General features: G+C 39.2%; 1 protein-coding gene and 1 pseudogene across 6 annotated transcripts in view; both read right to left on the bottom strand.

The window, feature by feature from the left end:
• The window catches only part of MOB1B (MOB kinase activator 1B), a 108479-nt gene that overhangs the window by 95400 nt on the left and 1039 nt on the right, over positions 1–12040 (bottom strand). For 2 of the 6 annotated variants that reach the window (XM_026003506.2, XM_072748829.1), the window contains exons 1-2: positions 11810–11984; positions 7418–7540 (exon numbers count right to left, since the gene is read on the bottom strand). In XM_026003506.2, coding sequence (XP_025859291.2) covers positions 7418–7473 — 56 coding nt within the window. In that variant the 5' untranslated portion in view covers positions 7474–7540; positions 11810–11984. Of the gene's footprint in view, positions 1–7417; positions 7541–8809; positions 9200–11809; positions 11985–12040 lie in introns of those variants that run through there. The other 4 variants (XM_026003507.2, XM_072748830.1, XM_072748831.1 and 1 more) reach the window with 2 other exon arrangements.
• LOC112923684 (FXYD domain-containing ion transport regulator 4 pseudogene) lies at positions 198–802 on the bottom strand (annotated as a pseudogene).

The following is a 12040-nucleotide window of genomic DNA, read 5'->3' on the forward strand; positions in this document are numbered from 1 at the left end:
GAGAAGCAGACTCCCTGCTGAGCTGGATCCCAGAACCCCAGGATCATGACCTGAATTGAAGGCAGATGCTTAACTGACTGAGCCATCCAGGTGCCCTAAAGATAGTGCTATTATTATTTATTACATGTGTCCAGAAGAAATTAAACAACTCTTTGTATAATCTTTTTTTTTTTTTTTTTTTTTTGGAGGGGGGAGATGAGACAGTTTAATAGAGAAATAAGCTTCGGACAGCCTCCTGATCAGAAGGTAGCCTTTCTTGGAGTGAAAGGCCATTATGGAGGCTAAGGGCGCCAAGTAGGGAGGGAACAGCATGGGAGATGGTACCAGGAGTGCCTGTGCTCAGCAGGTACTGGCAGAGCCTGGAGTGATGAGTGGAGTGGCTTTCTCAGGTAAAGGGCTGTGCTTCTGATTGTATTTGCATTTGCATTTTCCTCTCAGGGCTATCAAGATTCCAGCGATGCACAGGAGCCCTCCAAAAATCATCCCGCCCAGCTGCAGGCTTTCCCAGTCATAGTAGAAGGGACTGTCTTTATCAACCAAGTCATTGGCTTCCAAGGCAGGCAGGCCTGCCAGTGTGAGGAGCAGGCCCTGGGTCATTCTCTTCATGGTATGGCTGCAGAGGGGAGCTGAGAGCAGAGCGCAGATCTCCTCTTTGTATAATCTACTAACATTTCTGAATTAGTATTTTGAGCTTACTAGAATTATTTAGAAAACAAAAACCAGTTTATAACATTCTGCCTCACAGCTGGAATTGTTTTAGAAACTTTGTTTTTTTTTTTTTCCTAAAGATTTTCTTTATTTATTCATGAGAGAGACAGAGAGAGAGAGAGAGAGAGAGAGAGAGAGAGAGGCAGAGACATAGGCAGAGGGAGAAGCAGGCTCCATGCAGGCTCCACGCAGGAAGTCCGATGTGGGACTTGATCCTGGGTCTCCAGGATCACACCCTGGGCCAAAGGCAGGCACCAAACTGCTGAGCCACCCGGGCTGCCCTGTTTTAGAAACTTTGAATACTCTTATTAACTCTGGGAAATTCCCTCACACTTGGAGTTTTGAGAAATTTTCATGTATAAACTTGGTATCTCAACACCTATCCTAACAATATCACAGAATTATCAGAAGAATCAAATACGCAAATAAGTTTTATAGACTATAAAGTGCTGAACAAATGCTAATTATTGTTTTTGTGTCTTTGACCTGAGTTCTTTAACCATAATCGTGAGAACATTTTTCTGTCATTGCACTATCATAACAATGCTTTTTTAAAAAAAGATTTTATTTATTTATTTATTTATTTATTTATTTATTTATTTATTTATTTATTTTAGACATAGAAAGAGAGAGAGGCAGAGACACAGGAGGAGGGAGAAGCAGGCTCCATACCGGGAGCCCAACGTGGGACTCGATCCCGGGATTCCAGGATCGCACCCTGGGTCAAAGGGGTGCCAAACCGCTGAGCCACCCAGGGGTCCCCCATAACAATATTTTTTATCTCCTTGTCCATTTCCTAAAGAAAAATCAGAGCTGAAACTTGCCACTGGATTCACAAAGCTATCATGAGGCCCAATGACTTAGTGTTTTACAAATTCATAAAACTCATCCTTAGAGATATATACTGCAACTGCCAAAAGAAGTTTTAAAAGCAAAGTGCTATGTATCATTTTGCACTCATCAACATACGCTGCTTGTTGAAAACCCACTGTTGTTTAAGTAAACTTAGAAACTTTTAAAAAGTCAATAGCACATTTCATGAGGTACCTAATGTGCCATTGACTCTCCCCATAACCTCTACCTTAGAGACTTTAAAGCAAGAGCCTTGTATAAACAAACCAAGATGGCCCTAGGCAAATAGGGACAATGACTTTGTGTGTTTATGTGAGGTAGGGGTCGCGTTTTTTTTTTGTTTTGTTTTGTTTTGTTTTCTGTTTGTTTTTTTAATGTGGCTTCTCAGCTAGCAATTTCTACATTTAGCTGCATACCAGAATTGCTCAAGAATTCACCCCAGTTCTATTGAGACAAAATAATATAAGGAGAAGCCCTAGAAACAGTAGTTTGAACAAATTCCAGGTCCTTTGTATGCAATCCACTAAACATCTCTGTGGACCACTGGCAAACTGACTTATCTTGCCTCAGTGTTGCTTTCTCTTCTCCACTTTTAGTGCTCTTTCCTTTGCTAGTGGTTCTTTACTTTCCAGGGTCCCCAATGTTGGGATAAAATCCATTTGATATGTCATTAACACCCTAGTGTGGCTTAGTTTAATGTGCCATTTCTTCAGAAATGCTAATAGTGTGATTTGAGACTCTATGATAGCTTGGGGCAGGGGTGGTTAAGGGTGGAGAAGCTTTGCTTCCTGGCCCCCAAAATGACATTACTTAGGGAATAGCTTCCTTTAAAGTCAATCTTCCCATTAAAAAAACAAAAAACAAAAAACAAAAAACAAAAAACCCAGCCCTCCCATAATGTCAATCCTACATATAAATCACTACACAGGAGTGAATTTTAGGAAGAGAGTGAGTGAAAATGAAGTCAACAGAAAATCTGAATAGCACCTGGAATTTTGACTCGCAGGGCCCTACAAAGCTTGCTGTTTTCTGTTTTTCTTTTTTTTTAATTAGAGCAAATGTTTGTGGCCTTTCTTAGGAAATAGTGGATTGTTCTCACCTAAATTATTTTACATGGGACGGATCCTCACTTGGCAGAGATGCTGTGAAGGGGGCTCAAACATGAATCAGAATCTCTCAATAACCTTAGCATTTTTTTCTATCTCAAAGATTTTATGTTCTCTGATATAGCAAAAATTATTTTTTTTGGTTTGATGTTTCCCCAGTTTGTAACAAGTAGGATTAAAGCCTTTGCTTTTTTTTTTTTTTTAAGATTTTATTTATTTATTCATGAGAGACACACACACACACACAGAGGCAGGAACATAGGCAGAGTGAGAAGCAGGCCCCATGCAGGGATCAGGCCCTGGGCGGAAGGTGGTGCTAAACCGCTGAGCCACCCAGGCTGCCCAAAGCCTTTACTTTTGATACGTGTCAGCTCTTTTAGTTTGACCTTTACCTAGGAGCCCATGTCCAGAGCTTCCATAAGGCTTACAGAGGACACTTTCAGGAAAGTAGGATTTCCATCATTAGTCCAAATAGGTCTTGAAATTGTTCTTATAGTCTAGACACTCCTTCTTAACCCTGTGAATTATTGCATTAGTTCCACAACTACCTCTCTCATCTCTTGTTCTCCTCCAACCTATGGTCAAAGTCCAATTTCTTTTCTTTTTTTCAATTTCAATTTCAGTTTAATTTTTAATTTTTAATTTTTAATTATTTTTTTTTAAAGATTTTATTTATTTATTCACGAGAGACACACACAGAGAGAGAGAGAGGCAGAGACACAGGCAGAGGAAGAAGCAGACTCCATGCAGGGAGCCCGACACGGAACTTGGGTCTCCAGGATCACACCCTGGGCTGAAGGCAGCGCTAAACCACTGAGCCACCTGGGCTGCCCTCAATTTTATTTTTAAAAATTTTTATTTAAATTCAATTTGCCAACATATAGTATTCAGAATCCAATTTCTAAATGCAAATGTGTTTATATCATTTTCCTATTTCAGTGGGTACTCCATTATCTTCCATATAAAGTTCAAGTTCCTTACAATGTGTATATCAGGCTTTTTAATGATCTGATTTCTATTAGTCTTTTCAAAATTCCCATTATATTAGCATTGCTACCACAAACCATTTGCAATTCCTTGAATTCTCTAAGTCCTTTTATGCCTCTGAGGTTGTATAAAAACTGTTCTTCTGCCTAGGACAGCATTCCCTTCTTCATTTTGCTAATCTTTATTGTGTTCTTCAAGACCCAACTTTGGTGTCAACCCACTTCAAATAGTCTTTGATTCAAAAAGACTGTGAGAGGTCCCTCTTTTGAAGTCCAGTGGTATCCAGATATACCTCATTATAGTAGTAATTGCAATGTGTTAATTGCAATTGCTATTGATTTTCTTTTTTCTTTTTTAAAGATTTTATTTATTTATTCATGAGAGAGAGAGAGAGGCAGAGACACAGGCAGAGGGAGAAGCAGGCTCCATGCAGGGAGCCCTACGGGAGACTCAATCCCAGGTCTCCAGTATCATGCCCTGGGCCGAAGGCGGCACTAAACCCCTGAGCCACCTGGGCTGCCTGCTATTGATTTTCTTACCCATATTCCTTACTAAAATGTAAGAACCTTGAAAGTAGGGATTATTTTCATTATATATTTCTCAGTGTCTAGTACAAAGAATGCATTAGAAAATATTTCCAAAAATAATGACTCTCAGGATAGAGGGCTCCTAATTTCATGATCTTACCAAAGCATAAGGTCAGATTCATGGTCAACATTCAAGATAACTGATAACAATAGAAATTGTTATGAGTGGGGAAAAAAAAACTACAACCAAAAACTGTAGGGTAGTATCTCAAAGGGCCAGACCATATTGGGGGAGGAGACATATTGAAACACAGTCCATCATACACATTCTGAATGGAGAGGAGTCTTAGGAGCTCACAGAGATGTGAGCAGAATAGGAGTGGAGTTGGGGGCCAGGGAGAGGGTTGTGGAAATGCAATTTTGTGAGTTTTTCTAGGGATAGCTCAGACTCCCTACAATGCCATGTTCTTATCTGAAGGAAAAAAATCTAGAAAGCAGGCCCCATAGATTGCAGTTAACCCTTTTTTCTCTTGAAATCTTTAGGACTAATTTGTGGTTACAGTAATAGGTGAAATAATTTTTATAATTAAACCGTATAAATGTGGTTTAACAAGTAATCAGAATGGAATTATAAACTAGGTGAATCATTTCCTATGCCATCCTACAAATATAATAATGGTATTATATTCATTTAAGTAACCTCAGGGATGCCTGGGTAGGTCAGCAATTGGGCGTCTGCCTTTGGCTCAGGGCATGATCCCATGATCCGGGATCGAGTCCCACATCTGGCTCCTTGTGGGAAGCCTACTGCTCCCTCTTCCTGTGTCTCTGCCTCTCTCTGTGTCTCTCATGAATAAATAAATAAAATATTTTTTTAAAAAGTAACCTCAACATGGATTAGGCACCATATGTATACTTCTAGTAGCCTCTGGTAAATGTTTGTAGTAAATCAAGTCTAAAAACAAATTAAAAACACATATGAATATTAATAGAAAACATAGGTTCTTTTTTTTTTTAATTTTTTATTTTGTGATAGTCACAGAGAGAGAGAGAGAGAGGCAGAGACACATGCAGAGGGAGAAGTAGGCTCCATGCAGGGACCCGGATAGGGGACTCAATCCTGGGACTTCAGGATCACGCCCCGAGCCAAAGGTAGATGCTCAACCGCTGAGCCACCCAGGCGTCCCAAAACACAAGTTCCTATATTTAATGGAAAAATGTCCTATCCAATGTCCAATTTACTATTGGCTTTTTTTTTTAAATTAATTTTTATTGGTGTTCAATTTACCAACATACAGAAAAACACCCAGTGCTCATCCCGTCAAGTGTCCACCTCCGTGCCCGTCACCCATTCCCCTCCAACACCCGCCCTCCTCCCCTTCCACCACCCCTAGTTCGTTTCCCCGAGTTAGGAGTCTTTATGTTCTGTCTCCCTTCCTGATATTTCCCAACATTTCTTCTCCCTTCCTTTATATTCCCTTTCACTATTATTTAAAAAAATTTTTGTCACTTTTTTGGCCAAATAGAAGTGTTATTTATAAAACCAGCACTATATTCTTTAATCCATTAACATATGTATATACATATATATGTGGATATAAATAAAACTAATCTACTGATTTTAATTCAATATATACTTATTGGATACTGATTATGAGCCAAAAACTATGTAGGTAGGTTATTCACCTATATGTGTTTTACACACACACACACACACACACATACATATATCATACAGATACGTAGGTAGATATAAAGATTTTAGTACGCTAAAGAGCTTTGTTTTAAATGTAATGGGGAAGGGATGCCTGGGTGGCTCAGTGGTTAAGCATCTGCCTTAGGCTCAGGGCATGATCCCAGAGTCCCTGGATGAAGTCCCACATTGTGCTTCTTACACGGAGCCTGCCTCTCCCTCTGCCTGTGTCTCTGCCTCTCTCTGTATCTCTCATGAATAAATAAATAAAATCTTTAAAACATGTAATGGGGAAAATAGACTAAATATAGTATATACTTCCAAGATCTTTTTATAGTGATGATTCTCATTTCCATGATGTCCTTCAGAACAGTGGGTATACATCTTCCTAGACCCTAAGGTATTCTTGGATGGCCCTCTTAGAGTTTAACCTTTAGCTCCGTGTTTTCTAATTCCATAGAGTTTGTTCCAGGGAAATTTATTTTTCTAGGGAGGAAGCTGCCTTAAACCCTTAGATACAACTGGTGCAGCCACTGTGCAAAACAGTATGGAGGTTCCTCAAAAAATTAAAAATACAATACCATATGATCCAGTAATTCCACTACTAGGTATTTACCCAAAGAAAATGAATACATTGATTTGAAAAGATATATGAACCATGCATCCCTATGTTTATTGCAGCATTATATATAAGAGCTGAGAGATGGAAGCAGCTCAAGTACCCATCAACAGATGAATAGATAGATGTGGTGACTATATACAATGGAATATTACTCAGCCATAAAAGAGAATGAGATCTTGCTATCTGTAGCAATGTGGATGGATCTAAAGGGTATTATGCTAAGTAAAATAAGTCAGTCAGAAAGATGGTTTCACTCACATGTGGAATTTAAGAAACAAAACAAAATAACTGACTAAAAAAGGCAAACAAAAAAACAGACTCTTAATTATAGAGAACAAACTGCTGGTTACTAGAGAGGAGGTGGGTCAGGGGGGTGGGTGAAATAGGTGCAGGGGATTAAGAATACAGTTACTGTGATTAGTGCTAAGTAACGCATAGAATTGTTGAATCACTATATCATATACCTGCAACTAGTATAACACTGTACATTAGTTATTCTGGAATTTAAAAAACAAATTTAGATCCTTATATACATTACTCACAAGTAAATATTGAAGTGATTTTATGTCAATTACATTTCAATTAAAAACAAATGCCGATGTAGAACTAGAGGGAAGAAACAAAATACAATAACCATTTCCTTTAACAGTACCTAAGAAAATTAAAATACATCACTTATCAGGTTCTTCCTAAGCACCAGATACCTCATGGTGGTAGTTAATGTGGTAGCTAATATTACCTTTATTTTTATAATTTAGGAAAGCAAAAGGTCAAAGATTGAGTAATGACCAAATTACACAGCTTGACAGTGACCTAGCTAGAATTTTTTGAGAATATGACTCTGAAGTCTTATGTTTTTCCTAATTAAGCAATGTTGTCAAAGAGAGAAACATTATTTTTCCAAACATTGTAGCTGATTTACCTTTTCCTTGCATGCCTTTTTTCCGTGTCCTTTGTTTCTTGTGACAAGGATCTCATTTGTCTCTTGCATTTCCTTTTCCTTTAGCTCTCGATTTAGGAATACACTGGCTTCAGAACACCCTTTCTAAAAAAAAAAAAAAAAAAAAAAAAGAACACCCTTTCTTAGCAGGTGGAAAACTTGTCAAAATCCCAAGTACAGTGGAATTACCAAATTTAGAAGTGAGGAAACTGCACCGACCATCTCTGAAGGGAAACACAAGAACCGTATATTTGAGAACTGAATGACTGGAGGACAGTGCGAAGAGGCAAACCTTACTCTGTGTTCGTGTGTCCATGTGTGTATGGATAATCTTGCATGGCTTGACTTTTTTTTGACACTATGTTCATATACTACCTATTTAAATTTGTTTTTAAGGATTTTATTTATTTATTTGAGAGAGAGAGAGAGATAGAGAGAGAGATAAGTGAGTGGGAAGGAGTAGAGGGGGAGGGAGAGGGAGAAAGCATCTGAGGCTGACTCCACACTGCCTGGGAGCCCAGTGTGGGGCTCAATCTCAGGACCGCAGGATCATGACCTGAGCCAAAACCAAGAGTCGGATACTGAACTGACTTAGCCACCCAGGCGCCCCCATGTACTACCTATTTTAAAGAGATGATTATTTGGAATAATGCCTATTAACAAAGGCTACTTGTTTATTTTGCATCTTGTGTTGATGTTCAGAGACTCGGGCTCTGGTTGCACCCTAGCTTCTGCCCTCCAAGGAAAAGTTAGTTGAAGTGACTACTTTTTAATTAGCTGACTAGTAAAAACCATTACCACCTTATGTTTGTAAATATGGCCAGAGGATGCTCTAGCCCATTATTCCACTTTCTAAATATCCTCAGTGTGAGCTTTACACAGTAGTACCATCTCAGCATTCACAAAGAATTTAGTTTGGTGACCCCCTCATCTATCTGGATAAATTGGTTCCTGGTAATAACTATGTTTGATAATGAATTCTGAGAATTCCCTCAGGAATAGAGTTCATATTTTCCAGTCTTGTTCATATTTGTCACAGGCAAAATGTGCTATTATTAATATAAATCATGCTTTTATTTTTATTTATATTACTATGTCTTGATAGTACATTTCATTTAAATAACAAATCAGTGGGCAGCCCGGGTGGCTCGGAGGTTTAGCACCGCCTTCAGCCCAGGGCCTGATCCTGGAGACCCTGGACTGAGTCCCACGTCGGGCTCCCTGCGTGGAGCCTGCTTCTCCCTCTGCCTATGTCTCTGTCTCTCTCTCTCTCTCCTCTCTGTGTATTCTCATGAATAAATAAATAAAATCTTTAAAAAATAAAAATAAAAAAAATAAATAACAAATCAGCTACTCTCTTTCCTAGAGACCTACCTAAATTTCAACAAGCTAACTTTAACAAGTGAAGAAGCTTCAGTATATAGAAGTTCATTAGTCTGTCATGTGTTGATCATAAACAGGTACATTATATTCCTTCGCAGAATGATTTTCCAGATGCAGTATGGGAAAGAAATAAAAATTGGTTAGTATGGACTTGTTAGTAGTGAATATAAGTTAGTTGACAAAGCTAACCTAAGAAACACATCACTGCAGCAAAAAACAGTGGATCAATTTTCCTTGTCAGATAAAAGAATGAAGCAGTGATAGTGGTGATAAAAAGCACCTCTTTGTCTTTCCTTGGAAGTAACTTTCTTGAAGTTCTCTTGCATCTACTCAATGCAATAAATTTCTTCCTTTAATCTTGGATGATGAATAGCACCTTAATCACAGGTTACACAAATGGGCACCATTTCTTTAGGGTACTTCACTTCCATTCCTTTTCCTTTTGCCACCCTAGGCTTATTGACATCCATGGTTCATGATTTTTTTGTTCCTTTCAAATGCAAAGAAGGCTGTGGGGTGAGACCTTTAGGATTAACTCAACTTCATTGCATATCAGAAGAAAAGTATGTTCATCTCTGAGAATTGAGGGGCACTGACAATAAAACGTGTTCCTTCACTTTTTTCTTAGTAATCAGAACAATCAGATCCTTCCAGGTCCTCTCCCAGCTCACAATAATGTGCTATTTAGAGCTAAGAGGACTTGTTTTGAAAATTCTTTCCTAGCAATGGGAATTGTTTTTCTCAGTCCCTCTCCTTACTTTCTCCCAAATCTCCAGTGCTTCCTTCCACCGATTAAGACTAGCTCTACCTCATAAATTCTTGTCAGAGAAGAAGGTTAACACTGTCAGTACGACTCTGTACAGTACTGTAGTAAGTACCACAAGAGCAATATGCTTTATGGTTACTTAGAGGAACCGCGGAGCTCTCTCCTATACAGAGCTCACTTCTGCACCTGAGCTTTGATACCCATCCTCTTTCACCCTTCTAGCAACCCAGATATCAATTGTGTCTATTTTCTCTTGATTACTCAATTAAATCCTTAGTAACTGAATCCTCTCCCAACATCATCTCAATATGCTCTAATCTACCCTAATTTAATCCAAACAAAGCAAAACAAAATCCACTTTTGACATATACTTACTGCCTTATCCCTTTCTCACCTACAAAATCAAACTTATTTTGCACTTTCCATTTCCTCACCCCTGCTTTATTGTGGCCTCTGCTATCACTACCCCAGATGACTGTAGACAAGATTGCCGAAGGCTTCCCATGTCACTAAATCCAAGACGCTTTCTCCTATTCTCCTCTCACTTGACAAGTAAGTAATGATCTTAGTAAGGACTTGACACTGGTAGATACTCCCTACCTCCTTCCGGAGAAACACTGTTGGCTTTCATTAATTTGCTCTTAGTTCTCTTACTGATCCTTCTCGCTCTTCTTACAAGTTCATTTTCCTCTACAGAGCATTCGTTGTTGTAGCACCTCACTTGTTTCTAGGCCTTTTCACTCTAACCTTGGTCCTAGCAATCTCATCCGAACCAGCAGCTTCAGTTATACTGACAACTCCCAAGCAAATATTTCCAGGACAGTCTTCTCTAGCTTAACAGAAAATGGGGTTCGTTTGCTTCCAATATTTCTACACTAATTTCTAAACTTTCCCGGGGATGAAAAGTCATCCCCATCCAGCAATCCCAACTCCAAATAACACAATTGCAGAAAACACTACCTCTCTAATCTGGCCTCACATCCTATTGATTTCACTTCCTAAAATCTCAATCTTCCCTCTTCACCTCCACTGTCACCACCCCAGTCTCTTCAAATTTTTTTGTCCAAGAATCTTTTTGTTTCCATAATGAAAGTTTAGTAAACAGAGCTGCACTTGTTTGGGTTCAAATAATATTTAATACAACTTTTAAAACCTTTTCATAAGTTATTAGTTTCAATGTAAAAAACTAGTTATTCTCTTTCTATAATCTAGACATATGTAAATCTAAACATCACTTTGATATTTGGTCTGTAAGCCTATTATTATACTTGACTGGACAGGGCATAGCATCATGCCTGAAACACAAAGAGCACTGAATAAATGTCTTAGGTAAATGAGCAATTGTTCACAATTATTTTCTCCTTTTCTATTCTCCCAACTTCCTCTAGGTAAAAAATTGAAGCTTCCTATTTTAATACTTTGGTGTAGACTCCTGATTATAATCTGCAAGATTTCCTTCTATGTATTTAGGTTGCTAATCCATTCAGATTTGCACATTACGGATGATGGCTTCAGCTATTACGAAAATGGAGGCAAGAATGGGCAGAATCTCTAGCACATTCACAGATGATGATCTATAGTGACAATCCGTCATGACGGGCTAACCCATTTTCCTGCTTGAAACGGAGAGTTCAGAAAAAAAATCTCTAGGATTCCTACATCTTGCAGATGAGGAAGTCCTTTCTGGGATACTCCAAATCCACAGAGCCAAGTTAATCAGGTTTTTTTTTTTTTTTCCCCTGTTCTTTTCTTTTTTGGTGGGGAAAGGGTTTTCTGGGAAATACTGAGCTTTCCTTTTAATAAAAGTAGGCCAGAGTGAACAACTCAAATTTCAAACAATCTTCTTGAATACTTCAGAACAGTTAATCCAAGAATCATCGTGGTTTTTTTTTTTTTTTTTTTTTTTTTTTAAGTCCTGATCAGTGTAAGATGACTGACGTGATATTTGGGATTTGCTTGAAAATACTGCAGCAAAGAGAAAAGTGTTTGCGGGGTGGTGATGGTGGTGACGGATACGAGACTGAAAAACGTCGATTTCTGAAACTCTAGGAGTTCATTGTACTTCGAAATTTTCATGAATAAAAAGTTTTAGGATTTTCAGATTGTTCTGTCTTTTCCCTCTCGGACTCCGTTTTTGCTTATTCATCTGAGACGGATCCTGATCTCAGGGAGAAGAAAACTGCACAAGCGGCCTTTTGACAAAACTCGCGAACACACTAACTTACCGGAGGAGGCTTTATGGTTTGCTGCCGCAGCCCCAGCACAGAAGTTGGGTTTCATTTTAAGACAAAGGGAGCGGCCTCGAGCCTCGGGGAGGGGGCGCTGACGCTCCGCTCCCACCGCGCGGCCTCCAGAGACGGCCCCTCCGCGCCTCACGGGACCGCGCCGCGTCGCTGCCCCAGGCGCGTCCCCGCTCCGGGCCCCTCAGGGCCTCAGTCTCCTGCCCCGGGAAGACG

This window comes from Vulpes vulpes, chromosome 2, assembly GCF_048418805.1.
Source record: "Vulpes vulpes isolate BD-2025 chromosome 2, VulVul3, whole genome shotgun sequence".
In the NCBI taxonomy this organism is placed as follows: domain Eukaryota; kingdom Metazoa; phylum Chordata; class Mammalia; order Carnivora; family Canidae; genus Vulpes; species Vulpes vulpes.